Consider the following 27,611-nt stretch of genomic DNA (forward strand, 5'->3'; position numbering starts at 1 on the left):
GCCAAAATAATGGGCCGTGGGCATTTCGTAACACTACGAGAAGTGTCGCACTAAATGCTCAAACTCGTCATGGAGACATCTCGAAATGGTTGCTAATGTTACACATCCAGAAGTGGCAAGAAGCCAATTGCTTGGAAACGACCACGTCTGAGAGACCAACATGTTCTTAATCGATCGTCGATAACGCTGATCAGCGGACGGTATTGATATCGCAATTTTGCGTATCGACCCTAAACTTGTCCGGAATGAGACGATTATCTGATCAAGATTATGTAAAAAGTTTTATTAACAACCAGTGTGTATCCGCTTCAAGTGTTATCTTTCATTTCTTGACAACCGCAATATTCGCCGCGTCGGCGATACCCATTGAATGGTTGAACCGGACTTCTAGAACCCGACACCGGTTAAGTCAAGAATAACGCTTGCCCCCTTTTTCGCAGCTGCATTGGATAGTTTGTATGCCGTAATCCTCAGATCGAAATGTTTAACCAATACCCCGTTATCTGCCACCATAGTAACAGTTTACTTTCAACTTGGCGGCATTCTATTTAAAGGTGTCATGCCAGCACACAGTATAGAGTCTTCTTTATGGCCGGATAAACAGTTATAAGCATCAATAGCATTCGATATTTTTGGCTCTGAGCTGCGGCAAAATGACCCCTTGACGTAGTGTTTCCATTACATACTATCTGTAAAATATAACGGATATCTGATGATAGCAGTAAAGATTACTTTATTTCTATGGTAATAGAACCGCTCACCGTAAAACTTAAGATCGAATGTTCTATGATTCGGCAATCAAAAACCTTCTCGATTTTTTGAGAATTCGGTAAACACAATTAGCTATCCGTTGCGTTCACAGGGTTATGTTTCAGGCTTTCCTGATGGATTCGATGAATTTCATTGAAATATGAAGTCTTACAATTAGAACGATGATTTTCACACAGGGCATGTATACATTGAAAAGAAAAAGGAAACAAGATAGTATTGAAATATATAAATGTATGATAGCAAAATGGGTTTAATTGACAATAGCCATGCTAGCAAAGGCCGCTGCACCTAAGGTAAGCATGGTTGGCATGACCAATGATCCTGCATCAGAGCTGTCGGAATCGAGATTCTTGACATCGGAACCTTGGGCGGCAGCGTTGTTGTTGTTTTTACCGGCGTCTACGTTTTCGGAAGCTTGGGAGGAAGGCTGAGCCGAGGCCTGAGCGCTAGGTTGAATAGAAGCTGCGTGTACGCTAGATGCGGCTCCTGAAGCCGAGACTTGAGATTGGGAGCTGTTGCTGTTGTGGGATTTGGTGGTGTTGTGAGCTTCAGTAGGGTAGACGAATTGTTCTTCCCAGTAGGGATGGGTGATGTTTTGACAGGCGAGAGCAGGAACGACGTTGAAGACTTGTTGAAGCTTGGGCAACCACTTTTCGGTCATGCTGACGGTAGAGTTGTTCAATTCGTGTTCGAGAAGAATGTGACCAGTCTTGTACTTTCCGGCTTTCTGCTTGTCAATCCAGCCTTGGAAGTAGCCATCGACCTTGGAAGGAGCGAGATCACCGCCACCGTCTCCGGGCATATCCCAATCGTTAGTATCGAGATTCCAGAGGACGGTGCGCATACCCATCTGCCAGGCAATGGAACGGATACGATCATCCACATCACCGTAAGGAGGACGCCAGCATTTAACAGTGACACCGGTAGCCTCCTTGATGGCCTTGAGCGTCCAGTAAAATTCAGCCACAGCTTCTTCGTTGGACATGGTGGTCATTTGAGGATGCGACCAAGTATGACTGCAGAGGTAGTGACCATGGTTCAAACCACGCTTGGCAGCCTCAGGGAAAGTAACGACGTTGGAACCAATGTACTAAAAAACAATGACCGCTGAGTCAATTAACAAGACATAATGAATTCAAATGTCCTACTTACGAAAAGAGTGGCCTTTTGATTACCGTGTTCGGCTAACCAGTTGTAGAGCTGAGGCTCGGCCCATTTATCGTCGTTCAAAGGTCCCTTTTCGTGATTGGGATTGAATGGACCGTCATCGTAGGTCAGACCCCAATCGCCAACGTTGGGACACATGTAGATATCTTCAGGGAGATAGCTGACCTTGGGCTTGACACAGTTAGTGTCGGACCACCAGCAGTAAGGATCTTTATCTTCGTCATAGTTGTCGGTGATCAAGTCGCCATTGCTCTTTCCCTTGCGAGTAGGTGCTTTGGGAACCTTGTCCCAATTGATGGTCTTCATGGCGGCTTGAACTTCGGGGTGCTTGGGGTCAGGTTTGCCCCACGGCTTGGGATAGTTCTTCAAATTGAGGGGCTCATGAGATAGAGTCGCCGAAGTGTTATAGGGACCGAAGTTGTAACTGTCGACCACACCGGATGGTTTGGTAATGTTGGACAGATAAGCAGGCGAGGTCTGGGGTAAATAAGGCGAAGTGGAAGAAGCGCCGACGGCACCTGATGCGGTTGCGCTTTGAGCTGACACGAAATCACCGCTTACGAGAACGAGCGCGGCCGATATCAAGGAAAAGTACATGGTCCAACAAAAATAACCACAGTAACAGTTGTATGGAGTGGAATTCCCGGTTGATTTCTGACGACCCTTTTATATTCGTTTCAATGGATGGAGGTGTCGGTTAAACCGGAACGCCGACAGAAGGCGTCTAGATATTTATAAACTGTGAACCGACGTTATAATAAACTGGCTTTAGCTCCGGAGTGCAATTTGAACATGTGGGTCTGAAATAGAAGGTTTCAGACAGGGTCAATGGCTTACGACGGATGCCCATCTCAGCTTGAATTCATCGCGACATTAAAACGCAGAAACTGATTTTGATGGATGCCGACAGTAACAGTTACGTAGCTTTCATACAATTGTGCATTTAATCTTTTAACTATCTTCCGGATGAGATCCTTATAGCCGAAAGAACCGTTCATTGCCGGTTTGGAACTCTGGAAACACTGCAATTCCTATTCACAAAGCAAAGTAGGTTATGGGACGGTGTTAGCTTGGCCGGTGATATCATTTCGCGGTGCATTAGTCTGTGCAGCATTAGGCGTGCACCGTCGTGTTTTTTTTTACCCGTGTTCAACGTAGACCATCCCTCGATGGAGAATTTATCTATTTACAGAACAAATTCCAATGGATTTTTCGTTCGCCGATTTCACGAATAGATGAAAACCGCATGCCCTATTTTTATTCTTGCTGATAAACCATTGTCATCATTTCATAATGAGGGTTCCTGGCGTTATACTCCACTTCCGGCACAAAAAAGGGAGCAGATAACATAAGCATGGGAAACGTACTTCATTAGAAATAAAAGGGTGATCAGGCCAGGAACCATTATTTCAAAATGACGTAGAAGAACAATTTTTATTGCCATTGAATAGAGCCGTGATCAGCGTCTTTTTATTTATGATAAAGATCGATCGTAAGTGACCATGTCGGCAACCAAATGCGCAGCATCGGGTTTTCGAGACACCACGTTTATGTTCATGCCAAGCTTTCCCAGGTAGTCGGCTGTGGTAGGACCAATGGCAGCAATTTTTGCGGTGAACGGATGCGTAGTTTCCTGAATATAACGAATTCCTGAGGGACTGAAATATACCGTCCAGTCATCTGGCATAACTTTTATTTCGCCTAACTTTTGGGCCAATTCCGGGTGTGCACAGGTGCTGTAACATCGGATCTCTTTCACTGCAATATTGGCTTTGGCGAGATGATTCGGTAACTCGTCCCGTCTTTTATCCCCCGCCAAAAATAAAAGCTGACGGTCACCGATAGTAGATTTTACTTGAGCAATGATGGCGGGATGCAGTTCGGCGGCACGATCGGCAATAATCCAGTTGGAATGGAGGCCTTGAAAGAGGGGTAATTGTTGCAACTTCTCGGCGGTTTTGTGTCCCACCACATATACAGGTAATGTATGCCACTCGGATGCAGTGGCGGAATCAAGGGATAGGTTATGGAGAACTTCCGTCAGCGTTTCCACGCTTCGCTGAGAAGTGATAATTAGACCAGCGATGTGATGGTAACGGGGACCATGAATGACAATGTCGCGGAGTTGACTGTGCGATTCCGTTTTGTGAGCCAGCACGGGAATGAAGATGGGATGGTATCCATGGCGCCGTAACTGTGTGTCATATTCGTCTTGACCTTCCTCACTTTGAACTTTAAACACCCATACACGGTCAGCCGCCATTGTAAGCGCGTCCTTCGGAGAAAACGACACAATTGATGTTCCCCCTGTGGTCGCACGGAAAAATGCTATTCTTATTGGAGGAAACAAAGTTTGATGACGCTAAAAACGCGGGACTGATTGAATCTTTTTTTTTTACTATTTTTTTTTTTTTTTTTTTTTTTGCTCTTACTCACAGCTCCTCCACATCGATGGGTCAGACTGGATCAGATTGCACGAAATAAACCAAGCAAAGGGAAATGGAGTAGGTGGATGAAAGCGTTGAATTTACCCTAGATGTGTGGAAGGGCATGCATGAAATGTCTGTTACCATAACCACCAAAGCGTATCGGGATTATGTGCAGTTGTGACTGTGATGCTCAATAAGGTGTATTTTTTCAGGGGCATCCCCAAAATTTTTTTTCTTCTCGAGAGGCGTTGTGAAAGAGATAACGAGGACAATAAGAGGAGTCCATGATGATGAAAGTATTGGCAGATTCAAAGGATTTAAATTGATTATGACGATAGGCATTGAAAGCGAATCAAGAAGAACAAAAAAAAAAAAGTAATGTAGTTCATTGTTTGAGTAACGGACGTAATTGGTTGCACAGAACATCTTGATGGCAACCGACCGGCGAATGTATGAAAATGATGCTGATCTTTGGTGTGGCGACGCTTTGCGAGTTTGGAGAACAATGAAATAATAGTTTGCTTGAGGATCATAATTGTATTGCGAGATGCAATGCGTGTTCTGTTTGTGTTCGCCATTGTACAAGTAGTGTAAATTTTGAAAGTCAGTTGAGCCCAGTCCAAAAGGCTATCAACGTCTGTTGCCGTTTTCGTTTTCCTTTTGAACTTCTTCCTCCTTCATTTCTTTGCGTTTGCTTTCATCGATTTTTTTTGTGTGTCTTTTTTTTTCTGTGATCGCTTCCATTTCTCTTATCCTTTTTTTTGACTTTATTTTCTGGTTGTTTCATTTGTCTTTTTTGGTTTTATTGTTATCACTTGCTTTTTTTCTTGTCCATGTCTTACTTTGCCACCACTACTGCTTTGAAAAAACCTTCAATTGCTCCGATGTCTCAAACAGAATCAGACCAATGCCAACAGTTTTCTGTTCCCACCCCACCACCATCCGCTTCACCAGTGGAATTACCGCCAATTTTGGATATTTGCGAATCATCGCCTTCCTCTACGACGACGGGTATGTGCTTGTCTTTTTTTTCTTTTCTTTTTTATTCGTTCAAAACTTTTTTAAACCAAAAAAAATTAAGCTTCTCAACCGTTTTTTTTTCCATGAAAAAAATCTACCAGATAATAGACCACCGTCACCTGCTTCTTCTGAGGCCATGGCGACAGATGACTTGAGTTCATCTACTTCCACCATGAGCGGACCGGCGCCTTTTCTTGAACCTGTTCCGCAACTCTATACCTATGTTTCGTCTATCTTTCGGCCTCACTTTACTTCTGACTTGAAAGTGCAGTACGTTTGGCCACGTTCGATGGATCGGCGGGCAACGATCCCCTCGGCCGTTCCTTTGCATGTCCCTATACCACGACGCTTATCTCAACAGCCACCGTCATCGATGCAAAACAGGGAAAATGGATTAGCGTTGATCCAACCCAAAATTCCGGTGATACCGAGCGCTGATGCCGAAATGGTGGAAAAGCCCCGTAGTTTGCGAAAATCGTCTCTCACTATCACTATCACGAACAAGCCTGTAGCCATCTTACCCCATACCGGCAACGAGGATAGATCCGACTCTGTCATGAATAGTACGGTAACGTCTACGGAGGATGATGACAGTGATGACGATCATATTGCTGCCGAAGCCCTAGCTTCAGCCTCCGCAGATGCACACCGCTCGCTTTCCGGAACGACTTTCATGGTTCATGGGAAATCCCACTCTAGCACGGCCGGGCCTAGCATGTTTTTGACAAAAAATGCGCATATTAAACGGCCTCGCAACGCTTGGATCCATGTAAGGAAAACGAAATATTCCCAGGCAACAAAATGACAGTGAAACAGATTGCTCATTTCAAATTTACCAAATTTTTTTTTCAGTTCCGTTGTCACTACGGACAAGCACTCAAGGCTCAAGACCCTACCCTTCGTGCTGAAGAAATTTCAAAGTAAGGCAACGATCAATGATGAAAAAGTAAAATCGTTCAAGATATACAAAAAGTGATTCACATGTCATAATAGACGTGCTTCGCGCCGCTGGGCCAAACTGACGGAAGTCGAAAAGCGACCGTGGCACAAACTAGCGGACCAGGAAAAGCAGGCTCACAAGGAAGCATTTCCCGAGTACCGTTACTGCCCCAAACGTGCATCGTCCAACTCGTCCATTTCAAGCAACAGCACGTCAACTTCAACACCAGAAGGCAATTACCGATTGTCACGTTTGGATCAATCACGCAGTAACAAAAGGTTGAAGCGTCGAGCCGCCAAATAATTCTCGCTCTGTTCTTGTTCTCAACCTCTCTTACATATCGACACGAACAGAATGTTATACCACCCAATACCCGACTTCTTCTTTGTTTATCTACAGTCATCGTCTCCATCACCCTCAAAACCGCACATATACAACACATATTACATGTTTATCGATTCACTCACCCAATCACTCCATCACTCACTCACGCCCACACTTATTCCACTCTTCTACACTCACAGACAAAGCAACACAACTTGCACGCATAAACAATGCAAAATACACCCGAGACATCCCTTAAATGGATCCTTCTACACATACAAATCCATATTCACGCTCATATACATATTCCATTCCACATAGTTTTTTCTTTCTCCATCGCATTTCTTTGGGCTGTTTGGTTTATTATTTTCGGTTTCCGATTTTTTTTTCATCTTTTTGTTGTCTTTTTTTGTGTTTGATTGTTCTTTTTTCTTTTTCGGATTTTCGGATTTTCGGTCAACATCATATTTGTTGGTGTTACAGAAACAAGTCTCCTTGTATCTTTTTTTTTTCTTGTTTCTTTTTTTTTATTGTATTCATGTACTTCTACCTTATTAGAAGTTGCGAGTATATGCAAGTGAATAACTTTTGGAATATGTGATGAAAAAACCCTTGGAAAAGAAAAAGTACACATCTTGGAATGTTTTTTCTTTGTTTGTTGCATGATATAAAAAAAAGTTGACAGGTTCATCCTTTTCACGGCAAGTCTGCTTTTTCGAAATTGTCGGAATGAGTAAGCAATTTTTTTCTTTTGTTTGGGTGTTATAAATAAGCGGGTCACATGCATCATGCAGCAAATTCAATATTTGCACTCCTCTGCCTGCAGAAGGAGGTTAAAGCTCATCGTTTTAGCTCAAAAAAAAGTTGAATGGACTAGAAAGCTTTATTGAACACTCAATGATTTTCAAGGAAACCACGGATTCAGAATACATCATTATTCTCGATTCATATGTTTGCGTGGGGTGGGTTTCGCGCAATGGTTAATCTTTCCTTTTTCCAAAAATGGAGCGATGTGCTTCTCATCGTCAGATGTCGCATAATCAGGACACTTTTTTTTGTCATACAAACCTTGACAGATGAAAGATAACATCAAAAACATCTGCATTTCCGCCATTGTGTTCGTTAGCTTCCTTTTCATTAGTGAATTGTTCACACACTTGGAATCCCAAAGACGGGTCATCGCATTTTACAGAACTAGCCTTTTTTAGCGATTTTGCGAACACGTAAATTGATAGATACGGTGAACTCCATTGGTTCACACAAAACACATTGTTCGAAAGATGCATAGTCTGGGTGGGTAATGTACGAAATCTGCCGCCATACAAAGCAACACAGCAAGCAACGATGCAAACGCCTGCATGGCGAAAAGCTATTGCGTGGCTGCTTGTACCACCATCAGCAGAATTTAACACACTTGGCCGAAAACCACGAAGAACTGTATGCCTACATACGCCTTTTTTTTTTTTTTTTTACCAATAATGTGTAATCTTACAGTGTGACTCAAATGAACTGGGAGTATTGCTATTCAATGTCTTGGGGCCGTAAATAAATATTTGATAGTATCTATTTGTCAAGGGGGAAACTGAACAAATTCGAATTAAGTTCTAATTCCTGTTGTTTTTCGCCCTTTTTTGGTTGCAGGCTATGTATGAGGATGGCAATGGCGATCATGTACAGAGGAGCAACGGCCCGTCTAATGTGTAAACTCTGAAGCGAACTTTTGAAGAGCATTGCCGAAACTGCAGTCCGCTATTTTAGCTTCACCATGAGAACACCGTTTTCGCCCCACCTTGAAAGTAAGTAAGTGAGGTCTTGTTAGACATCACAGTTGCCGCCATTACCCTTTTTTTTGCAGCATAGAAACAACAACAGGAGCTGGGCGGGGGTTGTGCGTTCTCGGGCGGTTGCGTAGCCATTCTACTCGCTTGTAAAACAATGACACTGATCTACGCCATTATGCAGGAATGTAAGGGATGCACTGCCATGCATAGTAAAACTTTCGATGGATGTTGCCGCATGAAAACATGGGATAAAAATACCAGCAGTTCATTTGCTCCCATGTCGGGAACAGAGATCCATCTGGAGAATAATAAGTCAACCTCGGCCGGCCGGGATGTTGTGTTTTAATGTTTTGCCGATCTAAATAGATCCCATCACCTACTATTCTCTTTCTGGAGAGATCGCTTCCACTGTCACATGCATGCTTGGTGACCTATTCATTGACTCGGATCGTCGTTAATGTATGGTTCGTTCGACGAATCACGGAAATAATATTGTAACCATGTCGGCGAATCTCACGTATCAAAAGCAGGGTAATTGTTATTCCAAAATTTCTTGGTAATAATAACAGAAATTGATCATGACAAACATCAATATGAGCATTGGCTTATAGTGACTGAAAATGCCCAAAATCGCCACTAAAATATTTGTTCTGAATCGATTGAATATGGTAGCGGGGTGCCATCAACCATTGCGAGGTCCTTATCATGGCTCTAAATGCCAGAACGGCTGCTGGATAGTGTAATAGCTCTAATATAGACTTGCCGATATAAAATAGTTATGTTACCTTTACTGAAGCAGGTCTCTCAGCACCAGAAAATTGAACTGATGAATGGTTTCAAAATTTTTCTTTAGAGTCGGCCCAAATTGTCTGGGAAAAATTAAAAAAGCTCACGTGTCATCAGATTAGAGGAATTTTATCCCACCCGGTTTCTCTTGCTGTATCCCTCAAGTCAACATGTCACAAAAGTTACACTTAGCTTTACTAGTATGCGACACACCAAAGCAACCTGTTGTCGATAAATATGGAGACTATCCATATATGTTTGCCGAAGTATTCGACAAGGCCCGCGAGCCCAATGTCGACATTACATGGGAACATTTTGACGTGGTTCACGCGATGCAATACCCTTCTCTAGAAGACCTGAAGAATCACAAATTCGACGGCATTGTCATTACTGGCTCGGCTTATTCTGCTTACGAAAATGACGAATGGATTTTGAAACTCGTGGATTTCGTCAAGCTTATGCGAACGGAGCCTTATCGATCCACCGTGCGAATCATCGGCGTCTGTTTCGGTCATCAAATCCTTGCACGCAGCAGTGGCGGAGTCTGCGAAAAGAATAAGAATGGTTGGGAGGTAAAAGAGAAGAAAAAACCGGCAAGACCATCACAGCGAATGTTAGGTATATTTATATGGGAGAACATAGTTTGGTCATGTCCAGGTGCAATTGACGAAACTCGGAAAACAATTCTTCAAGACGGACAAAGCCTATTTGGTAAGTTGCGGTTGACCAGAGAAATGTTACGGGGTGAAATTGATTGAACAACGTATAGCGTTTGAATCAAGTGCACCAAGATCATATACCCGATCTGCCGGATGGATTCCACAGTCTGGCAACAACAGCTCCGCATACTGCTATTCATGCATTAGTGTCTGATGATAATCAGTGCCTCACGATCCAGGGTCATCCGGAATATAAGCGTGGAGCTGTGGAAATGCTATTGAAGATCAGACAAGAGGCTGGCATCCTTACCAAAGAATTTGCAGAAGAACAGCTTGAAAAGCTCAGAACGGAAGGCCCCGAGATGGAGGACATTTGGTTAATACAGCGCTTCATTGATTTCCTCCTTGGAAAGCTTGCCGTTGAGCCCAAGGACTATGTAGATCCTGACACCGGTAACCCTTCAGGACCCAATGTGAAAATCGGTAACGATTAGCTAGTTTTTTGACCGCTCATGCAAAGAGGGATACAACGAAGCAAGCCAAATAAATAACTGCCATTGTCAGCTAACATACTTTGTAAAACTGTTGGTCACAACAGCCGTCTCCGAGGATTTTCACCCATCTCATATGAATTTACGATAACGCGCATATGTAGATCATGATTTGGGAATTCTTGAGTGAAGTGCAATATCCTATTTTTGTATTCGTCCGACAGCACAAATAAGTGCGTGTACATTTTGGGCCAGTCGCAATCACTTCTCAAGGAACATCCAACATCACAGATATTCGGCAAATAAAGTAAGCTATATGGCACTAGACTGCATAGCCACATCAAGGGCAAAACGGCTAGCCTGTCTATTATATTCTTTAAACACATGAAGATCATAATTATATACAGCGGGCTTTATGGTGAGGAACAGCCCTCCAAGAATGGCAATCGACGGAGCAAAGCGTCAGACTGCTGTTGCGATCCTGTTTGAACGCGTAAATGACGAACGAATAACAAAATAGAAGGAACAGCAATATCATACGTGATTAGATTGCTTAAATCCAAAGATTCAACCTAGGCATTGCAAAGTTAGCCTGTTATTCATACCACAAGTGTTATCTCCTCTCACTCACCCAATCGGTTTTTAACTTGTGGCCATCGCCATTAAGCAGATTTTTCGTTGCCCGGTGAAACATAATCCTATTCTCTGTGAAGCACGCGTCGTTAATACCATGAATATTGCCCACAAGTTGCGAGGTTACATACTGTGCTCCTTGTATCTATTTGAGCGGTACGAATCCAGCGTCATGAGTTTTTCAAAAATTGCTATCGTTTCAGTATCCAAAGCTTCTGAACTCTCCGCATCATCCATATATAGCTTTAATTGCTGCAGGAAATGAGCCAATGTCTGTAGAGCCCCTACAGCCAACGTGAGACCATGTCCCTAAGCGCGGAAAAATAGTTTAAACTTACATCGACTGTTAGGTTCCAGTTCTATCAGTTCACGGACTGCGTTGATTTCATCTTTAAGGAGAGCCACACGGTCCAGATCAAACCACGTCTTTTGATTCAAAGCAATCGGATCAACAAAAACCACTGCAGGTTGCCACTTGTGCCGTTGACATTGTTTGCATCGATCAACCGTCCAATCTAAATGCCACTGAGTTTCCAGCCGATTTTACGTAATTTTGCACATATTACCTGGTGCCTCCTTCAGCGATATTATCTCTGTCGACCATTCTGTATCTGTCGCAATTTTTGATCCATCGCTCGATAGAACACTTCCCGCCATGCTATGTATAACGGAAGGTTGTTGATCGGTTTCTGTAGGAACAAAGAGCCAAATAGAACCCTGGTCTGAAAAATCAAAAGGATGCCATTGGCCATTGATAGCTCGCTGATGCAGATCCAGCACAACAGGTGCTTTGATAAACTTGACTACATCGTCAAAAGCAACGAGAACATGCTGCGTCTTCTTGAGACAGTAGGCACCCAGTAAATGCACGCGTTCAGGAGCTGTAACACCACAGGATGGTTATTACTAGTCTTGCATCGTATGTCACCCTTACATTGTCGTACCTCGTCCGATCAACCACCAGTAATATAGCCATGCCGATTGGTCGTCAGGGTCGGTGTAAACAGCAGCCTTGATAATATCCAATTCTATCCAAAGCTGTTTAGCCATCCATTCAGAGAGTACGTACGTATTTTAGCTACCATTTTGAGCCACTGCATTCCGTTCTTCTGTGCTCATCTTTTCTACAATCTCAGGCAAAGTTTTCGACCGCTGGTGCCAAGCGGAATAGTTGCTGAAATTCTGATTGATCTTTTGCGTGGTGAATTCAAACTCTCTTTGGGAAATCTGCGCGGTCTCGGCTTCGTCAGCCGAGGCTCGAAGCTGGGCCACAACGTAACGTCGGTAACCCCAACCGTGAACTGAAACGATTATTGTCAGTTTATCGATTCACGGTAGGGTAGATATCTTATCCTGTGCACTTACAATTGCGAGCATCCAAGGATAACATTTTGCTCACCAGTTCGAGTTCTCCCGTCCAGTTTGGTTTTGGCATAGTTTCTAGGCACCAACTTCGATGATTCCACAGCCAATACGATTTCGGATTGATGCGAATGAGTTGCATGAAAAGGTCGAGCTCATTGAGAAAAATCTTTCTCCGTTGATCCTCAGATTCCTGCAAAGGCAAGATGCCTTCCAAAAGCACAATGCGCCGCATATTCCAAATGGTGTAGTAATCGGGATTACTTCGTAGGATTTGTGTGATAACAGCCAATGTTTCTTGGGTATATTCTTTCGCGTTCATCTGTGCAAGCCGACAAAATCAATAATGAAAACGAAAAACGAATCCATGTATACTACTAAAGTACCTTTTCGTGGCACTGCTGTACCAGATCTCGATATTCCGTAATTTTGCTGGCCTCCTTTTCGCGGCGAGCTTTGATGGATTCTTCAGGGTCTTTCACCCGTTTTCGACCATGCTACGGTCATTAGCAGAATGCAATATGCGGAAAGCCATGCTAACATACCACGTCGCTCATGTTGGGTCTGCAGATAGGCTGCGAGAAAAAAAATCAAATAAAAAAAGGGAAACAATTCTGCCGCTCAAATGCGGGTTACTCCATTTGGGAACGGTGACTGGAAAGCATTCCTCGCACAATAAAGTCCGAGATCAGCGGACGTTTCCAATATGACGGCAAAAGGGCCCAGGTGGCGCCATGTTCGGCGTTCATCTTTACATGGGCAAATTAGGTCTGATTGCAGCAAGGAGCTTCAGGGACACCCAACAAAAGATAAATTCTCTCGGTCTGCAAAAAAAAGAGCGCATCTCTTCCGGGAATGATGGGATTCTTGATCACATAGAATATATCATCCATCTGAATTTTTTTTTCTTTTTTTTTTTTTTTTGGCCATAAACACTAAAATTGTTTGAAGAAACCTTTTCTCATTGAATAGCTCCTCTATAAAATCAACGCAATGATGAGGGTAAAATCGATTGGCTGACAGACTGTTCATTTGAGTGGTTTTTGCCCAATACTTCAAACTTTATTAAAAGGACAACACTAGTTATAAAAAGAGGAAAAAAAAGGGATTTGAGGAAAAAAAAAAGCACAAACCACATAAATGATCTGAGAACCAAGTCTTATCCACCTATCGCCTAAGCTGTTATCGCCAGGAGATTCCTAGTCACACACGCAGCACGGAGTCGTCGGTATATTATTCTATTTCGACGATCCCAGCGTAATAAGGCGTGCCACAAAGTGGATTGATAAAGATCATTACGTGGGATAACGGTCATGAATTAGTCTTGTACAAGTTGGATCCTCAAAATCACCAAAAAACGGGTCCTAGCAAAGTCTATATGTCATGTTACTGTATTTTCGTGACAGTAAGCATGGCCTAAAACAGAGATTTTATATAAAAAGAAAGAAAAAGGGGTCACCAATTGTAGATTTGGCGGCAGACAAACTCTCATTCTGTCATTTTAAGCACCAAAAATGGTCTTATATTCATCAGGACAAATGCATATCACTAGTGTAACTCCGGCCACTTTGCATTCCTTTGATCCTTCTTCCCCCTAAAACTCTGTTTGCAAACTTTTATAAAGACTTTGATTCACTCCTGTCTCGATGCTTTCGATGGCGAATAATTTTTTTCTGTGACATTATAATAAGTGGCTGCCCAGTCTCTTTGTATTATCATTTTTTTTTTTTTTTGCTATACTATTTGGATTATTCTTTTTCTTCTTCTGTGTTTTATTACCTTTTTTCTTTATTGCCGTTTTACCAGAGTAAACATCAGTAACATGCCCAGTAAGTTGACCAAACATAGTAACATCAACAAGTTTATTGACACGTTGTTGCGCGGTGGATGTTTCTTTTTTATTTTTTCTTTTAGGTGTCATGGATATCAAACATTTGCTGTGTCAACCATGCGACCCATGTCCTCCCATCGTTAAAGAAGACGTACCCTACATTCAGGAATTCGATTTTTGGAAACACGCGCGATCCATGAGCACCAGCAGCAGTCGTAGCAGTATCAGCAGCTGCAGCACTGAAAGCAGTGGCAGCCTTACCGGCTCGCCAACGCAAATCCGCGCCCCCAGTCCACCACTGCGACGACAACGAGTAATTAGCGAAACGTATGGCCGAGGAACGGCCTGGATGCGAGATGATTCGTTACGCCGACCTCGATCGGCATCGGCTGCAGGTCATGCGTCGGTGCAGACTAGAACGCCATGGACACCTTTTGAGGACGACCTGCTGCAGCAAGGATATGAACAGGGATTATCTTGGGCCATGATTTCCTCGACTTACTTACCACATCGATCGCGAGGTTGCTGCTGGGGTCGATTCAAAACGCTTCAGAACAAAAATCTGATCAATCTGAAACAAAATCAGCAGCCTAGGTTTTGTCGACGGCCTTGGAAAGCAGTGGATGTCAGCTCCAAACGATCTGTACCGTTTTAACGTGTATTCGTTGAACCTGATCGCTTTTGATACCGAATTTGCTCTTTATCCGCTCTTTTTCATTGTTTTTTTTTCTTTTCTCTATTGATTGATCATTCTCCCTTTCATGTAGCTTTATGCATCACGAAAGTTGCACACACTCTTTTATTGCTGTTGACCTTTTTCTTTCGCCTATATTTAGCCTAGACTATGCACCAGATGGTACTGTTACACATACATCATCAACAAATCACGCATACGCACATGAATCGATACAATCATACACTCACACTTACATGCACCCAAACCATACACATCCACAATAGTCTTTTGAACTTCCTTTACTTATCCACATTATCTTTGATGTATGCTTTATTCTTTTCACCGTTCTCTTTATGCCTGTAGACAAAGACACACAAAATATTGCCAGATCTATTAAGAAAAATATATTCACCATACATACATTCCATATAAAGACGTATCCGGCCTTCCCAAATTTAGGCATTGTATGAAATTTAGAACCGAAATTCCCATGCTTAATTGACAGATTCATCTCGATCGCCAACATAACCATGTGGGTCCGCCAATTCCGATATTTGGGAGTTTAGTCCGGAAGCACCAATCATAAATGCTGAGACGGGCACGACATCTTTTAGTTATTTGGCCAAAGTTTCTGACAACCTAGTTACCTGGAATTCCCTGCATTACAACAATGCTCCAAAAGAATGCATGCATGTACGGTATACTTGAGAATTTTACACCAGTAAGCTGTAGCAGCAAGAACTGATTTCCTTGCAATCTACATAATATCATCATTTCAACTGTCATTATAAGGTAAGATGCGCTTCGAGCTATGAAGACTCTGAAAATGGATGTTGACTTGAACCATCTTTTTCAGAGGCACAACCCATCAAAGCTAGTATGGGCAACTATTCCCTCTGCATATTATATAAGCCATTTTAGGGAAAATTATTTTCAAGCCAGTAAAAGAGTTATCCCAAGGAAAACGCCCTGCGGGCTGTCTTGGGTAGACAAAATGGCGAGCGTGCGGAAGCCTATTAATATCTGCTAGCTTCACGATACATGGCTCATATTTTCGATCTAAGAAGCATGCTTTTCGCGTTGCTACAAAAGAATCTCCACGGTAGTGTAACTAACACGTTAATGCTGGCACATTTCATTTACAAGCGTAACATTGTCCGATTGTGGCTATATCGTCTAAAATTCGGTACAAGGTGGTGAATAGCTTGTAATATAAATGAATGGGATAGATCTCCGCTAGCAATTATGCACTTTATGCTTCTTTATTCTACAAGCTTCATTGCCATTGGTACTTGAATTTTGGCCTGTTACGGATGTGAACGCAGACAAACTTTTACTTCGAAGATTTTCACGACCTGCAATAATCGAGACTCAGACATGTTAAAAAAACCATAGAGTAAAGGTTAATTGAACTCAATAGGTGTACGGCACCAGTTTAGAGGAAATTTGTCATGAAAGCCAAAAAACCAAGTTCTTTTCCAATAAAGTGAAGCGCGGGGAACAGGCATGGATCGGATCACATCGGAGACCAAAAACTTCATTTTTTTTTTCCGGAAGATTGGCTATCGAGCATGAAAGTTCTAGCCATTGTGCACATGTATTGCTTCAGGGCCAACGATTAAAGCGAAAGCAAAGCTTTTCGGAACAATATTTGCCACCCACTTTGTAAAATTAGCTTGCCGCTTTCAACCTATCAAGAGAGAAAGCTTGGGAATTGAAGAATCAAAGATTACACGCTGTGTCTGATCGAAAATCGATAAATAAACAGAAAGAAGAAACAAGTGCGCTACTCTGAGTGTTGAAAATATGAGATTAGATGCTGCTGCTGGTGCTATCCATTGTGTTTATTAAATCAGAACTGAGGGACATTATACTCAGAAATATCTATGCTAAAGGATTCAGTCGGCTAAATGAAGTCTATTACAAAGGCAATCAAAGAGTAAGCGAACGCGTAAGTGTGAGAGAGCGAACACCAAAAAGGTGAAAAAGCGATGTTCAGAGGGAGAGAAAAGGGGAATCACTGCATGAGGGATCATGATCACATTTTTTAGGCCAACACTTGGTGCGCTCCAAGATTCCTTGGAGAAACATAAATTTGCCAGTGCACGTCATCCTTTGCCGCGCGTCTCCTTTTTCTTCTGCTTTGATTTCGCGCCTGCGTAAGCGTGTTCCTTCGTTCAGCCATTACGAACGAAGGATCGTAACAAGCCTCATGCCCATGCCTATCGTCAAAGCAAAGCAAGAAGGAAGGGGCCCATTTGAATCGCATGGTGGCGTTAATACAAGCAGAGGATGCGAATGACCTTTTCTGGGAATCCTTTCGGGGCTGGCATGACTCGAACGATGCGAAAGCCGTCTTGCGTTATGGAGAGGGAGCATTATCCAAAGTGGCTCCACTAAATGCAGTTTGTAACGTACTAACAAGCAGCTAACTGAGGAATTGACAGTTATTCTTCTAGCGACTCGAACATCGCTCAGGAGAAAAACCAACCCCTGTCGAAACGCAGCGCCTTTCATTATCTGAAGCAAATCTTGTTGAAAGCCAGGCCATAAATGACAAGGAGTACGAAACGAGTCTTGTGCCGACTTCCTAAAGCAGTACGATCTTCTGACGAAACACTTCGACAAAACTAATTTAACAGCCAACCAACCTGCTCAAATGTACAGAGAAAGCTCTCAATTCAATCTTATCAACAAGAGTTTCTACAACTCCCAACCACTATCCGCAACAGAACGACGACCTTTCGACAAATCCAGCAAGTCCAAAAAGAAGTTTTCGACGTTTTTTCCGAAATCATTAAGAGGTCAAACAATGAAATCACAACCAACAATGACTATTGACCAACCCCACAACGAACTCGTGTTCCCAGAAATCCGCCTTCCCTTATGAATCCAATGTTTACCGTCCCAAATTAATGGAAATTCAAGGCTACGAAGATAAATACTTCCACCAGTTCCGCGATCCATCCCGCTTCATCGCCTTTTTCACCACTCCCTTAACTCCAGCTGGTTTAACCATCTTTTCGGGTGATATGCCACACAACATGCCTATGCGGTTTCCACTCTTCAACTCTTCCGCGATAACTCATCTCCACCCAAATCCAAGTACGCTTCGCACCAATGACGAGATCAACAAGTTCGTCGCAACTCTGCTTCACAACTCGCTTCCAGTTCGCATCTATCAACCGACTAGTAGTTTACACCGAATGTTTGAATACCTGCGCGGTACTTCTACCTTATCCTTAGCGGGACTCCAATTCAAATGGTTATCTTCTTGGAATGGCTTACTTTCTTAGACCATCTGACTTGCACCGACTCCCCTTTATTACATCGGTCACTGTTTCTCCCGATCATACTCTTCTTTCCTTTGGAGAAATGCCGACGACGTTGCATTATCATATCTTTTACTGCCAAGAGTCACTCGGATCCTTGTCTCTGTCCTGGACACCGTCCACTGTGAAGGACGAAAGGCCCAGATTTTGCGCGTCCACTTTCGCGGATGCGCTGGCATTATCTTCAATCAGAAGATCCTACCTCACGCTAAGCAATTCGGTTGGGATATCCTCCTCAACTGCTTCCAGCAAGAATACGCTACCGACTATGTGATCCTTCGCCGCGATAATAATTTGACAACATACAGCAGGGATACGGTATTGGATTTGACCACACTTCTTTTACCTTTTATTTCTTTTTGTTCACCAAATGCAGTTTATAACGTACGAGCAAGCAGCATGTGCGATTTATGGCTATGTCATTAACGATGAAAATACCAAATTGGCGTTGCCACGATTGGAAGCAGCTGGATTGACACCCTGCCAACTGCCAATGGTGATCCTCGACATCCATCAGCTATAAGCAGAGTAGAAATGGAACGGCAGTCATCTTACGTACCTTACATGCATACAGCCGAATATAAGACACCGAAAGACAAGCCAAACGAAGAGACTGACGAATGGAGCAGTGATTCTTCCACTGATTCGGACAGCGCTCAGGAGGAAAGCAAACCTTATCGAAACGACCCTTGCAAAGAATGATCTACCGACTTAAATGAGACAACTATTGCTCCAAGATTTACGTATCGCCATCAGTTGCTAATGTACTCCTACTTGACCGTGATCAAGTAGAAAATGGAATCGATTTGACACAATTGATATGCTGTGATGGAGACATGAGCCTCACTGAAATATTGAGATGTAACTTACGCGAAAATAAGGTGTTCTTGCAGTAGCATAGCCACTCTACCATTTTCTAAAAAAATAAATAAAAGAGATCTAGTTAACTCATCATCAGAGTGAATGTGTATTGTCGCTTCTTGCATAACGTCATATCAACATATTTCACATTTTTTCGTCCTGACGGGATCATTGTAGGAATAAATCATCCTGGGGATTTATCCATTTAACAAAAACTTATTGTCTCGATAGATAGCTTTTCACTCCAACAAAGGCCCATGGCCACAGCTCCATCCTCATCAACAACATTTGTAAGAATATTGCACATCCGACATGAGGAAGTAAACAAAAATTCATCCAACTTGGGGGAAATGACTTATTTCTGGATCTGGATTGATTGGACATTTTATTGCTGCAACACCAGCGAATTTACTTTTCGGGAATGTCTGTATCTGATCCGAAAGCAGGCGATGTTGCGAATTCCGGGAGAAGTTTCAACCTGCATGCGACATTGTCAAAAGTTCCCAGGATCATGCATCCAGCATTGGGTATCCATCAGCATCTCGAAAACATTAAGAAGCTTCTGCATTGGCTGTAAATGTGACACTTGCATGCTCGCTATTTTCAAAGATATGCAGTCGGGCTATACCGGTTTTCTCTCATCACATAACATTAGGATCCAGAACCATAAACAAAGTTCTTCTGCAGTTCCGCAATCAATTGTCTAAGTTGTTTTATATCATGACTCACTCATACACTCTGCTCGTTGTCTCGGGCCGAAATTTTCTAATGTCAAACAGGAAGGCCGAAAAGTCGGCAAATCACACATCAATCATTTCACATTGTTTCAACCATAGCTTAGAAACAGTCATAAAATCTGGAAGATCTTTAAAACTTAGTTTATGTAGTTTATTAAAAAGATATGGGTGGCAAAAAGACCAACAGTATTTGCTACATGTGGAATATCTTGAACTTTATCGAAAAATCTTGCTATCATCTAGAATCCATTTGAGGTTCAACGAGAGCTGTTCCTTTATATCCAACATTTTGTTGGTATTAGATGCAACATCAAGCGACAAAAGAGTTGGATTAGATAATAAAATATTCCTCGCTCTATGCAAATCAGAGAAGAGGATGCCATTGAGGTTGATGCAAGCTGATGATCTTTACATGATGGTTTCATATGCGGTTATTTCAGCGTAGTATTACGCTAAATCTGAATCATATCCGATGAGAATCCATGCAAACCTCCAAGGCTTTGCTCAACTGAATTTATCAGCTCTCTCCTAAAATGACTTGGTACGATCACTAATTGGACGATCTAATTGTTTTAATTGGGCACAGATACGATAGGCTTTTGCCTCCGGATCTACGGCTTGGGTAAGAAAAAAAAAACGTGGATTCCAGATTCCGCCATCACCAATCAGAGGATAAATTTCTGGCTCTCTCAATAGATCGTGCAGCTTCTTCAACCGGAATGAATGGACCTGAGTCACCGTTGGTTTCCCACGCATTTAATCTCAGACATGTAAAATTTGGTAACTGCGTAATTCGTGCTCATAAGGATCTTCATTGTATACCTTACGAGGCGATGGCTTTTCTCACAGTAAAAGTTTGGCTTTCAGCGATGATATGCTGCCATAAATTCTCATCCTTGCAAAGGATACCATATGCTCTGGCTTGATCTATGTTTGAATCGGCTCTGCTCACCGCAGCAACGGAATTTCAATTATGCATCTATTTTGGCGTCCACAATTCTGTAAAAAGCAAGTCGCTAGTTGGCCCGAAGCAACGGACGTGTAAAAATTTGCGATTAAGTTTGCTGCAGTGGATATACTTTCTTCAGATTGAAACCTGACAATGTTCGGATCATCTGAGAGTCAAAAAATTTTCCTGCCATATAAAAAAGTGATTTGCAGGCGTCCGCCATTACATCCACTGGTATAGGTCGCCTAAATAATACACATATATACACGATCTATTGGCATGACCGCTGATTCTCTACACATTGATGAACGTGCGGCAGGAATTGAAAACGAACAATACCCAAATTATGAAAAGAACAACAGTCCTTGGAGAAATTCCAATGCCACCGTCAGCGTAAATGGCTCAACAGAGGGTAAGCCTCCATCATTGATCTGTTGAAGCGCTTCCGCTAATACATCGTTATCTCAGTGGGCGATGAATCTGTAAAGTCTCTACCAGATGTAGATGATTTGCCAGATGGCGGATATGGCTGGTTCGTCGTGCTCGGTGCCTTCATGGTTTTAGTTACCACTTTTGGTGTATCTATTAGTTGGTACGTTATCTTCTTCTAAAGACTTGCTACGAAAGAACATCTATCTCTAATACGATCTCAAAGGGGTGTGATGCAGGATTATTACCAGCAGAACCTTTTCTATGATGATCCAAATGCTGCTCTCAACCTTAGTTTTGTTGGAACCATCATTCTCGTCTTTTTCAATTTAATGAGCCCTGTGGGTCAGATTCTCGCTTCGATCTTCGACAGCAGAATTGTGATGCTGCTTGGCACATTTTGCATCACTCTTTCATTGGAAATGGCCGGTTTTAGCTCACAAGTAAGTATGCTTACTCCATTCCAGAATTACAACTCTTTAACACATATAATCAGGTTTGGCATTTGTACTTGAGCCAAGGTGTGCTCTTTGGTTTCGGAGCATCTATGCTATACGTTACGATCATGGGCATTGCTCCTCAATGGTTCAACCGTCGAAGAGGTTTAGCTCTCGGTATTATTGTTTCAGGTTCAGGTGTCGGTGGTCTCATTATGCCATTCATCATGCAACCAATCAATGCGAAGCTTGGTGCGCCATGGTAGGTTTTACACCATTTATTGCAATTTGAATTTTTCTGCACAGACGCTAATGATTTTTGTTCAGGACTTACCGTGTGATCGGTTTTGTTTGCCTACTGTGTGATGTCGTCGCCTGTATTCTGGTGAAAGATAAATACCCTCGAATCAAAGGTCGCAAGCGACTGCAAGACATTATTCAATTGAAGGTGCTCAAAAATGTGGACTTCATCATTTGGGTGATCTCAGCTGATCTATGCGTTTTGGGATATTATGTTCCCTACTTTTTCCTGCCATGTAAGTTACACGAAATTGGCACGTTTTTTTTTTTTTTCCATTGCGCATTGACTGATTGCGCTGTGTAGCTTATGCCACTCATATTGGTCTGTCCGATTCTCAAGGATCCTCACTGGTGGCTATCAGTTCAGCTTGCAACTTCCTTGGTCGTGTCTTTGCTGGCTATTTAGCTGACCGTATCGGCAAACTCAATACCCATACCATATTTACCTTTATTGGTGGACTAAGCTCCTTGCTGATTTGGACTTTTGCCTATTCATATGGTACTCTTGTCGCTTTCTCTGTTATTCTTGGGTTCTTTGCTGGTACCTATTTCTCCCTTTTATCACCCGTCACGTTATCCATCTTAGGAATGGAGATGTTTCCCTCTGGTCTTTCTCTCTTACTGGTGTTTAATGTTGCTTCCGTGTTTGGTCCATCCATTGCCTCAGCCATTGAAGGCGCAGTGGATTCAGAACCATTCCTCAGTTACAAATTATTCACCGGTATCTCCTTCATTTTAGGTGGCGTAGTCCTCATCATCCTTAAACTGCGCCTTAATAAGAATATCTTTGCCAAGATCTAATTCCTTCTTCATTGTACATACTACACCTAATTGACTCATCTGCAAATAAAAACAATTCTTCCTTTTCACTCATGTCATGTGTCATCCCCACAAGCTATATAATTCTGGAGATAAAGGTCGGCGTTTGGATATGTTTCCAAATTTGGCCAATTGTCACACAATGGTATAAAATGTCAACTTTTTTTTCGAATTGTAATACCGCGGCTTTCTCGGATATTGCTTATCGTTGCCGTTATACCTTCTTGGAAAAGAATCCCGTAGGTGGCGGGGTAATTTTCCCAGCTATCTCATTTCCCAAATTGATCCGACGCATCACATATTCTGCTGCCATCAACTTTTTTTGGCTTTTTTGATCTGCAAATGGCAGGACATTGACTTCGGAATAATAAAATCCCGAAAAATAGCCATGTCTCACAACATCTTCCTCATGCAATAGGCAGAAAAAGGTAAGGGAATGTTACATTTTTATGTTTAGTTTACTTAAATGGGCTGTCAATGTGAGAAATTAGACGAATTTCCGCATTGAGAGATGAAAGCCTGAGAATTACGTCTGGTTTCTTGGCCATATAAATATTTCCGCTGTTTCATTTGCTTGAGAACGGAAATAGAATTAAGCGCTTTAAATTGAATTCAATTCGAGCATCGCCAGGATCTCTTTCTTCTTCTTCTTCTTCTTCCTATTTGTTTTGTATTTTCCTCTTCCCTACTTGTTGAAGAACGGTGTTGCTACCTTTTCAAGTCGAAATATTTTTGCCCGCGTAGGTTACCTTTTTTTTCTCTGTTTACTTTACAAAAAGTGAACATCATCATGATCAGTCAAGAAGGAAACAAGATAAACGAGCATGCAATTCATACAGTCAGGACTCCCAACGATGATTCCGAGAAATATGAAACCAGTGAAGATCTAAGAAATGATCGTCACTCTGATCTAACCGATATCACCAATGGTATGCTTGCTCCAAGACACTAAAACCGTTGCTGAAAAATTATTTTTTCTATTTTTCTAACTCAATTTGTGATAGTTGAAGGTGACCATGAAAAAGCACATGGATTACCCACCCCAGAAGAAGACCTTCCTGATGGTGGTTACGGGTGGTTTATTATTCTCGGTGCGTTCATGGTGCAAGTGACGAGCTTTGGTACCGCAACCAGCTGGTAAGTGTAGCGATCGACGTACGATTGATGTGCTAATAATTTTTTTTTTCACATATGTAGGGGTAAGTCTATATTCTTGATCTCGAACTCGATCTCGGTTTCCCGGGACAGTTACTGACATTTCGTCTCGCAGGTGTCATGCAAGATTACTTTGAGCAAAACAAGTTCCCCAATTCCGCATTGGAGCTTAGTTTTGTCGGAACACTCGCTCTTGTGTTCACCAATTTAATGGGTCCATTTACTCAAATCCTGACTTCGATGTTTGGCTCCCGTATTGTGCTAATGACGGGTACCGTGTTGGTTACGCTTGCATTAATCGTAGCAGGGTTCAGCTCCCAAATTTGGCACTTGTATCTAACCCAAGGCATTATGTTTGGCATCGGTGCGTCGATGATGTATGTGGTAAGTGTTTACTTTGTGGTTTTTTTTTTTTTTTTTTTTTTTTTTTTTTGGCTGATCTGATTCAGCGGAGTCACTAATTGGTTTTGTATTTGTCAGACCATCATGGGAGTGGCTCCGCAATGGTTCACTCGCCGCCGAGGTCTCGCGCTTGGTATGGTGGCCAGTGGCTCCGGTATCGGGGGTTTGGTGATTCCCTTTATTATGACCCCTATCAACAGTAGCCTTGGATATGCATGGTAAGTACCTATATATGATAAATCTTCCGTTGCAACGGTAATAAACTCATCATGACTATAGGACCTACCGAATTCTTGGTTTCATCTGTCTTGCATGTGATCTGGTTGCTGTGGTTCTCGTCAAGGAAAAGTTCCCTCGCAAGAAGGGCCGCAAGAAATTGAGCGATATTGTGCAGCTCAACGTATTGCGCAATTTCAACTTTATTCTATGGTGTGTTGGCTCGGTCATCATGTTGCTAGGCTATTTTGTGCCATATTTCTTTTTGCCATGTACGTATCTCTGTTGCATCTCGCTTCCTTTATAGCTCTTTTTTATATCCCTTTGTTCTAACCTGAAATGTATGTCTATAGCTTATGCTACTTTCCATGGACTGTCGGCGTCTCAAGGATCAGCATTGGTTGCTGTTAGTTCAGCCATGAACTTTATTGGACGTGTTCTGGCGGGTATCTGCGCAGATCATATTGGCAAACTCAATACCAACATTATCTTTACAATCATTGGCGGTCTCAGTTCATTGTTGATTTGGACCTTTGCTACCAACTATGGTTCACTCATGGCATATTCCGTTGTTTTTGGTCTCTTCTGTGGTTCTTACTTTGCCCTTCTTTCTCCTGTTACTGCGTTCATTCTCGGCATGGAAAAATTCCCCTCTGGTCTGTCAGTGCTCCTCTTGTTCAACGTGATAGCGGTTTTCGGACCCAATATCGCCAGTGCTATCGAAAATGGTGTCTCGGCCGAACCATTTTTATCTTATAAGCTCTTTTCCGGAGTCGCATACCTTGTCGGTGCATGTATTCTTACATTTCTCAAGCTTCGTCTCAACCGCAACATTTTTGCAAAGATCTAGTTAAAATATCTCTATCACTCTTACTGTATCATTATTTGTATCATGGCTTATATTCACTGGTGAAACAAATTTGAATCAGAATAATGGATGGAGGAACAATATAGACTCTTTATATCACTTTATTATCATCATAAGCAAGGTGCTGTTGAAATCATAATACTGAAAACCTATCAATTACTTGCGAAATAAGCAGAGACGAAATTTGCAAATAAAAAACTTAGCAACGGATGATTACTCAAGTGCCATGGTCCCGGCTTGTCTGAGTGTAGTACCATCTTACCAGTCAACTGGCAGAGAAGCCCGTGTAAGTTTCATCCTGAGTATGGAGTTGACTGATGTTCGAGCGTGGGCGACAACCAAAGCTGAGCTCCACCACGTGGTTGTTCCTCTGGAACGCTCTGTTGCAAAAACTGAGTACGCTAATGCTCTGCAAACCCTTTTTCCTTTTCGTATGAAAAATAAAACCATTTCTATAGCAATCAATCAATTCAAAGATATCCAATTTGAACGCAACCTGTGGAACTTCAGAACTGAGCGGAAACCCATCAGGATAGGAATCACTTACAGTAACACCCACGTATTTTGGATTTGGGCAGAAGCTCTCTGACTAAAAATCAAAAAGAATTCCATTGGGTGCACGGTCGCGAGCAGGTTTTTTTCCCAATTCTGCTTGATTTAAAATTGTTATACTGCCACAAAATATTCACGACCCTTCTGTCAGAAGATATGCCTTTTTTTTCCTTTTATGGTCAATGTTTGGGAATGAGCGGTCCCATACCACGGAAGATGTTGGATTCAAAAAAAAAGACGTGAAAAGATAAGATATTTATATTTGCGATGAAGAATAAAAAAAAAGACGTGAAAAGAAAAAATATACAATTGTAAAAACAAGTTAAAAGATCTCGATAGATGAGGCAAAGCAGCAGCTACTCATCGATTTCAAATCCGAGCGCTTTCTTTGTGGGAATGGCTCTTGGACCGAAGAAGACATGCGGGAGGACAGAATCTGGCGAGGGGGTCAAGCCAGATGGCACAGCAACATTCGTCATCCTTTGTTTGGCCATTGCGACCCTGACTCGTTCAACTTGGGCCCTAGAAATCCGTTCCATTTGAGCAAAGCTTCAGTTGGTGTCGCTTGGCAAGACCACAGGCGAAAGAAGGGTGGACGAAGGTCGAATCTTTCTTCCATTCAACCCGACTAGTCTTTGGACGTTTGATAAAGGTGGGCCTCGACAAGATAAAGACCGATTTGACTGTGGCAGGGTCCACATCACCCGTTCGTTGAAGGCGGTAAATATAACCAACGTCACCTATATAAGAATGGCTCCTTTTAGTCACATGGTTAATGAATCAGTCAGCATTATGGTTTACCGGTCATGTCCATAGCAAGAACTTGTTCAGCATCATCCATGTCAATTTGCAATTTGTTTAAAATGGCGCAGTTGGTACGAATATTTTTTGACTGCTGGATGAAGCGCTGGTTGTCCGTCTTCAGCGATTTCCATTCATTGGATGATAGTTCTTCGCATGAACCCTCCAGAGTCAAAAGCATGTCAATTTTGCGCCCAAAAGTGGGATCATCTTGTCCATACATGGACAGTTCCATGGCATCCTTGATTGCTTCGCAGACTGTTTCGCCACTAGCAGTGACGGTAGTGCAAATCAGGTTAGTACGAGAAAAAAAATCACTGCATTCTCACATTTACTCTTTAATGACGATGTCAGTGCCTGAAAACAGAATGTCCAACAACATAGCAAATCGTCGGTAACAGGTTTGCTCTGAGGATGCCTTTGAAAATGGCTGATCGAGATAAAAAACGCTGGAGAGCAAGAAAAATCAGACTAAGAAAGCAAGAAACTTAAAGCCATGCAGCACTTTTGCTTACCTCATCTCCAGCATGAAGAGTGCCTTGAACAATTCTGATTTTCGACCGTCCCGCTGCAGTTTCCTGACCTTTTTTCAGATATACTTCCTGAAGCAAGACATCCACAAATGGAGCAGGATTTGTGGAAGACAGAGCAGAATCTGCTGAGGACGGGCAGGACCTGCCGAAGATGGAGGGGATCAGCCGAAGACGGAGCAGGATCAACTAAAGATGGAGCAAAATCTGCCGAAGGTGGAGCAGGGTCTGCAGAAGATAAGAGCAAAAACGACTGGTAAGATAGTTGTAATGGCAGTTCTTCTTGTTAATATTAAACATTACCTATGGGTGTGGTATTATGACGTTGTGAGGACGTCAACATGCACGATACG

General features: G+C 42.4%; 13 protein-coding genes across 13 annotated transcripts; 7 read left to right on the forward strand and 6 right to left on the reverse strand.

Annotated features, from left to right (window-relative positions):
* Nucleotides 1-1,021: 1,021 nt before the first annotated feature.
* Nucleotides 1,022-2,535, reverse strand: BYT42DRAFT_487665 (uncharacterized protein; the record flags this gene model as incomplete). Its single annotated transcript, XM_051563822.1, has 2 exons — nucleotides 1,022-1,861; nucleotides 1,924-2,535. The coding sequence occupies 2 exons, from the start codon at nucleotides 2,533-2,535 to the stop codon at nucleotides 1,022-1,024; spliced, it is 1,452 nt and encodes a 483-aa protein (XP_051428854.1).
* A 670-nt stretch (nucleotides 2,536-3,205) lies between these two features.
* Nucleotides 3,206-4,317, reverse strand: BYT42DRAFT_554210 (tetrapyrrole biosynthesis, uroporphyrinogen III synthase). The gene has a single exon (XM_051566564.1). It carries the CDS (start codon nucleotides 4,199-4,201, stop codon nucleotides 3,413-3,415), a length of 789 nt encoding a protein of 262 aa, XP_051428855.1. The 5' UTR covers nucleotides 4,202-4,317; the 3' UTR covers nucleotides 3,206-3,412.
* Nucleotides 4,318-5,200: 883 nt separating this feature from the next.
* On the forward strand, nucleotides 5,201-6,630 carry BYT42DRAFT_610044 (uncharacterized protein; the record flags this gene model as incomplete). The annotated part of the gene is made up of 4 exons (XM_051571348.1): nucleotides 5,201-5,378; nucleotides 5,489-6,156; nucleotides 6,240-6,307; nucleotides 6,381-6,630. The coding sequence occupies 4 exons, from the start codon at nucleotides 5,201-5,203 to the stop codon at nucleotides 6,628-6,630; spliced, it is 1,164 nt and encodes a 387-aa protein (XP_051428856.1).
* Nucleotides 6,631-9,388: 2,758 nt separating this feature from the next.
* On the forward strand, nucleotides 9,389-10,371 carry BYT42DRAFT_488101 (class I glutamine amidotransferase-like protein; the record flags this gene model as incomplete). The annotated part of the gene is made up of 2 exons (XM_051563852.1): nucleotides 9,389-9,790; nucleotides 9,988-10,371. 2 exons carry the CDS (start codon nucleotides 9,389-9,391, stop codon nucleotides 10,369-10,371), a joined length of 786 nt encoding a protein of 261 aa, XP_051428857.1.
* An 802-nt stretch (nucleotides 10,372-11,173) lies between these two features.
* BYT42DRAFT_40764 (uncharacterized protein) lies at nucleotides 11,174-11,894 on the reverse strand. Its single transcript, XM_051563424.1, has 3 exons — nucleotides 11,568-11,894; nucleotides 11,340-11,516; nucleotides 11,174-11,274 (listed from the first exon to the last, which is right to left on the reverse strand). Exons 1-3 carry the CDS (start codon nucleotides 11,656-11,658, stop codon nucleotides 11,231-11,233), a joined length of 312 nt encoding a protein of 103 aa, XP_051428858.1. The 5' UTR covers nucleotides 11,659-11,894; the 3' UTR covers nucleotides 11,174-11,230.
* BYT42DRAFT_554221 (uncharacterized protein) lies at nucleotides 11,862-12,995 on the reverse strand. Its single transcript, XM_051566565.1, has 5 exons — nucleotides 12,909-12,995; nucleotides 12,750-12,860; nucleotides 12,367-12,685; nucleotides 12,084-12,302; nucleotides 11,862-12,029 (listed from the first exon to the last, which is right to left on the reverse strand). The coding sequence occupies exons 1-5, from the start codon at nucleotides 12,918-12,920 to the stop codon at nucleotides 11,932-11,934; spliced, it is 759 nt and encodes a 252-aa protein (XP_051428859.1). The 5' UTR covers nucleotides 12,921-12,995; the 3' UTR covers nucleotides 11,862-11,931.
* Nucleotides 12,996-14,185: 1,190 nt separating this feature from the next.
* On the forward strand, nucleotides 14,186-14,849 carry BYT42DRAFT_610047 (uncharacterized protein; the record flags this gene model as incomplete). The annotated part of the gene is made up of 2 exons (XM_051571349.1): nucleotides 14,186-14,192; nucleotides 14,278-14,849. 2 exons carry the CDS (start codon nucleotides 14,186-14,188, stop codon nucleotides 14,847-14,849), a joined length of 579 nt encoding a protein of 192 aa, XP_051428860.1.
* Nucleotides 14,850-17,586: 2,737 nt separating this feature from the next.
* On the forward strand, nucleotides 17,587-18,185 carry BYT42DRAFT_40810 (uncharacterized protein). Its single transcript, XM_051563425.1, has one exon. It carries the CDS (start codon nucleotides 17,786-17,788, stop codon nucleotides 18,164-18,166), a length of 381 nt encoding a protein of 126 aa, XP_051428861.1. The 5' UTR covers nucleotides 17,587-17,785; the 3' UTR covers nucleotides 18,167-18,185.
* A 291-nt stretch (nucleotides 18,186-18,476) lies between these two features.
* BYT42DRAFT_40822 (uncharacterized protein) lies at nucleotides 18,477-19,222 on the reverse strand. Its single transcript, XM_051563426.1, has 3 exons — nucleotides 19,073-19,222; nucleotides 18,762-18,905; nucleotides 18,477-18,689 (listed from the first exon to the last, which is right to left on the reverse strand). The coding sequence occupies exons 1-3, from the start codon at nucleotides 19,186-19,188 to the stop codon at nucleotides 18,617-18,619; spliced, it is 333 nt and encodes a 110-aa protein (XP_051428862.1). The 5' UTR covers nucleotides 19,189-19,222; the 3' UTR covers nucleotides 18,477-18,616.
* A 1,663-nt stretch (nucleotides 19,223-20,885) lies between these two features.
* On the forward strand, nucleotides 20,886-22,785 carry BYT42DRAFT_554232 (major facilitator superfamily domain-containing protein). Its single transcript, XM_051566566.1, has 6 exons — nucleotides 20,886-21,161; nucleotides 21,218-21,341; nucleotides 21,405-21,621; nucleotides 21,675-21,877; nucleotides 21,943-22,151; nucleotides 22,220-22,785. Exons 1-6 carry the CDS (start codon nucleotides 21,029-21,031, stop codon nucleotides 22,714-22,716), a joined length of 1,383 nt encoding a protein of 460 aa, XP_051428863.1. The 5' UTR covers nucleotides 20,886-21,028; the 3' UTR covers nucleotides 22,717-22,785.
* Nucleotides 22,786-23,382: 597 nt separating this feature from the next.
* On the forward strand, nucleotides 23,383-24,131 carry BYT42DRAFT_40938 (uncharacterized protein). Its single transcript, XM_051563429.1, has 3 exons — nucleotides 23,383-23,663; nucleotides 23,739-23,871; nucleotides 23,932-24,131. Exons 1-3 carry the CDS (start codon nucleotides 23,525-23,527, stop codon nucleotides 23,987-23,989), a joined length of 330 nt encoding a protein of 109 aa, XP_051428864.1. The 5' UTR covers nucleotides 23,383-23,524; the 3' UTR covers nucleotides 23,990-24,131.
* Nucleotides 23,607-25,479, forward strand: BYT42DRAFT_40933 (major facilitator superfamily domain-containing protein). The gene is made up of 6 exons (XM_051563428.1): nucleotides 23,607-23,663; nucleotides 23,739-23,871; nucleotides 23,932-24,273; nucleotides 24,370-24,509; nucleotides 24,571-24,779; nucleotides 24,861-25,479. Exons 3-6 carry the CDS (start codon nucleotides 24,010-24,012, stop codon nucleotides 25,355-25,357), a joined length of 1,110 nt encoding a protein of 369 aa, XP_051428865.1. The 5' UTR covers nucleotides 23,607-23,663; nucleotides 23,739-23,871; nucleotides 23,932-24,009; the 3' UTR covers nucleotides 25,358-25,479.
* Nucleotides 25,480-26,146: 667 nt separating this feature from the next.
* On the reverse strand, nucleotides 26,147-27,469 carry BYT42DRAFT_41056 (uncharacterized protein). Its single transcript, XM_051563434.1, has 4 exons — nucleotides 27,244-27,469; nucleotides 27,064-27,177; nucleotides 26,729-26,997; nucleotides 26,147-26,667 (listed from the first exon to the last, which is right to left on the reverse strand). The coding sequence occupies exons 1-4, from the start codon at nucleotides 27,255-27,257 to the stop codon at nucleotides 26,450-26,452; spliced, it is 615 nt and encodes a 204-aa protein (XP_051428866.1). The 5' UTR covers nucleotides 27,258-27,469; the 3' UTR covers nucleotides 26,147-26,449.
* Between the last annotated feature and the right edge of the window lie 142 nt (nucleotides 27,470-27,611).

This window comes from Radiomyces spectabilis, assembly GCF_025331425.1.
Source record: "Radiomyces spectabilis strain NRRL 2753 chromosome Unknown BYT42scaffold_1, whole genome shotgun sequence".
In the NCBI taxonomy this organism is placed as follows: domain Eukaryota; kingdom Fungi; phylum Mucoromycota; class Mucoromycetes; order Mucorales; family Radiomycetaceae; genus Radiomyces; species Radiomyces spectabilis.

What these genes read in the sequence shown, in the direction of transcription:
- BYT42DRAFT_554210 (XM_051566564.1), bottom strand. Translation starts at nt 4,201, where the DNA reads ATGGCGGCTGACCGTGTATGGGTGTTTAAAGTTCAAAGTGAGGAAGGT.
- BYT42DRAFT_40764 (XM_051563424.1), bottom strand. Translation starts at nt 11,658, where the DNA reads ATGGCGGGAAGTGTTCTATCGAGCGATGGATCAAAAATTGCGACAGAT. An exon ending in ATCGCTGAAGGAGGCACCAG is followed by an intron (nt 11,517 to 11,567) that starts GTAATATGTGCA and finishes AGTGGCATTTAG; the next exon opens with ATTGGACGGTTGATCGATGC. An exon ending in ACTGGAACCTAACAGTCGAT is followed by an intron (nt 11,275 to 11,339) that starts GTAAGTTTAAAC and finishes GGGGCTCTACAG; the next exon opens with ACATTGGCTCATTTCCTGCA.
- BYT42DRAFT_554221 (XM_051566565.1), bottom strand. An exon ending in TACAGCAGTGCCACGAAAAG is followed by an intron (nt 12,686 to 12,749) that starts GTACTTTAGTAG and finishes CGGCTTGCACAG; the next exon opens with ATGAACGCGAAAGAATATAC. An exon ending in ATCCTTGGATGCTCGCAATT is followed by an intron (nt 12,303 to 12,366) that starts GTAAGTGCACAG and finishes TAATCGTTTCAG; the next exon opens with TTCACGGTTGGGGTTACCGA.
- BYT42DRAFT_40810 (XM_051563425.1), top strand. Translation starts at nt 17,786, where the DNA reads ATGGAAATTCAAGGCTACGAAGATAAATACTTCCACCAGTTCCGCGAT.
- BYT42DRAFT_40822 (XM_051563426.1), bottom strand. Translation starts at nt 19,188, where the DNA reads ATGCAAGAAGCGACAATACACATTCACTCTGATGATGAGTTAACTAGA. An exon ending in CAAGAACACCTTATTTTCGC is followed by an intron (nt 18,906 to 19,072) that starts GTAAGTTACATC and finishes TTAAGTCGGTAG; the next exon opens with ATCATTCTTTGCAAGGGTCG. An exon ending in TTCGGCTGTATGCATGTAAG is followed by an intron (nt 18,690 to 18,761) that starts GTACGTAAGATG and finishes CACCATTGGCAG; the next exon opens with TTGGCAGGGTGTCAATCCAG.
- BYT42DRAFT_554232 (XM_051566566.1), top strand. Translation starts at nt 21,029, where the DNA reads ATGACCGCTGATTCTCTACACATTGATGAACGTGCGGCAGGAATTGAA. An exon ending in TGGCCGGTTTTAGCTCACAA is followed by an intron (nt 21,622 to 21,674) that starts GTAAGTATGCTT and finishes ACATATAATCAG; the next exon opens with GTTTGGCATTTGTACTTGAG. An exon ending in GCGAAGCTTGGTGCGCCATG is followed by an intron (nt 21,878 to 21,942) that starts GTAGGTTTTACA and finishes ATTTTTGTTCAG; the next exon opens with GACTTACCGTGTGATCGGTT.
- BYT42DRAFT_40938 (XM_051563429.1), top strand. Translation starts at nt 23,525, where the DNA reads ATGATCAGTCAAGAAGGAAACAAGATAAACGAGCATGCAATTCATACA. An exon ending in TCTAACCGATATCACCAATG is followed by an intron (nt 23,664 to 23,738) that starts GTATGCTTGCTC and finishes AATTTGTGATAG; the next exon opens with TTGAAGGTGACCATGAAAAA. An exon ending in TTTGGTACCGCAACCAGCTG is followed by an intron (nt 23,872 to 23,931) that starts GTAAGTGTAGCG and finishes TCACATATGTAG; the next exon opens with GGGTAAGTCTATATTCTTGA.
- BYT42DRAFT_40933 (XM_051563428.1), top strand. Translation starts at nt 24,010, where the DNA reads ATGCAAGATTACTTTGAGCAAAACAAGTTCCCCAATTCCGCATTGGAG. An exon ending in GTGCGTCGATGATGTATGTG is followed by an intron (nt 24,274 to 24,369) that starts GTAAGTGTTTAC and finishes TGTATTTGTCAG; the next exon opens with ACCATCATGGGAGTGGCTCC. An exon ending in GCCATATTTCTTTTTGCCAT is followed by an intron (nt 24,780 to 24,860) that starts GTACGTATCTCT and finishes GTATGTCTATAG; the next exon opens with CTTATGCTACTTTCCATGGA.
- BYT42DRAFT_41056 (XM_051563434.1), bottom strand. An exon ending in ACTGACATCGTCATTAAAGA is followed by an intron (nt 26,998 to 27,063) that starts GTAAATGTGAGA and finishes CGTCACTGCTAG; the next exon opens with TGGCGAAACAGTCTGCGAAG. An exon ending in TCTTGCTATGGACATGACCG is followed by an intron (nt 26,668 to 26,728) that starts GTAAACCATAAT and finishes ATTCTTATATAG; the next exon opens with GTGACGTTGGTTATATTTAC.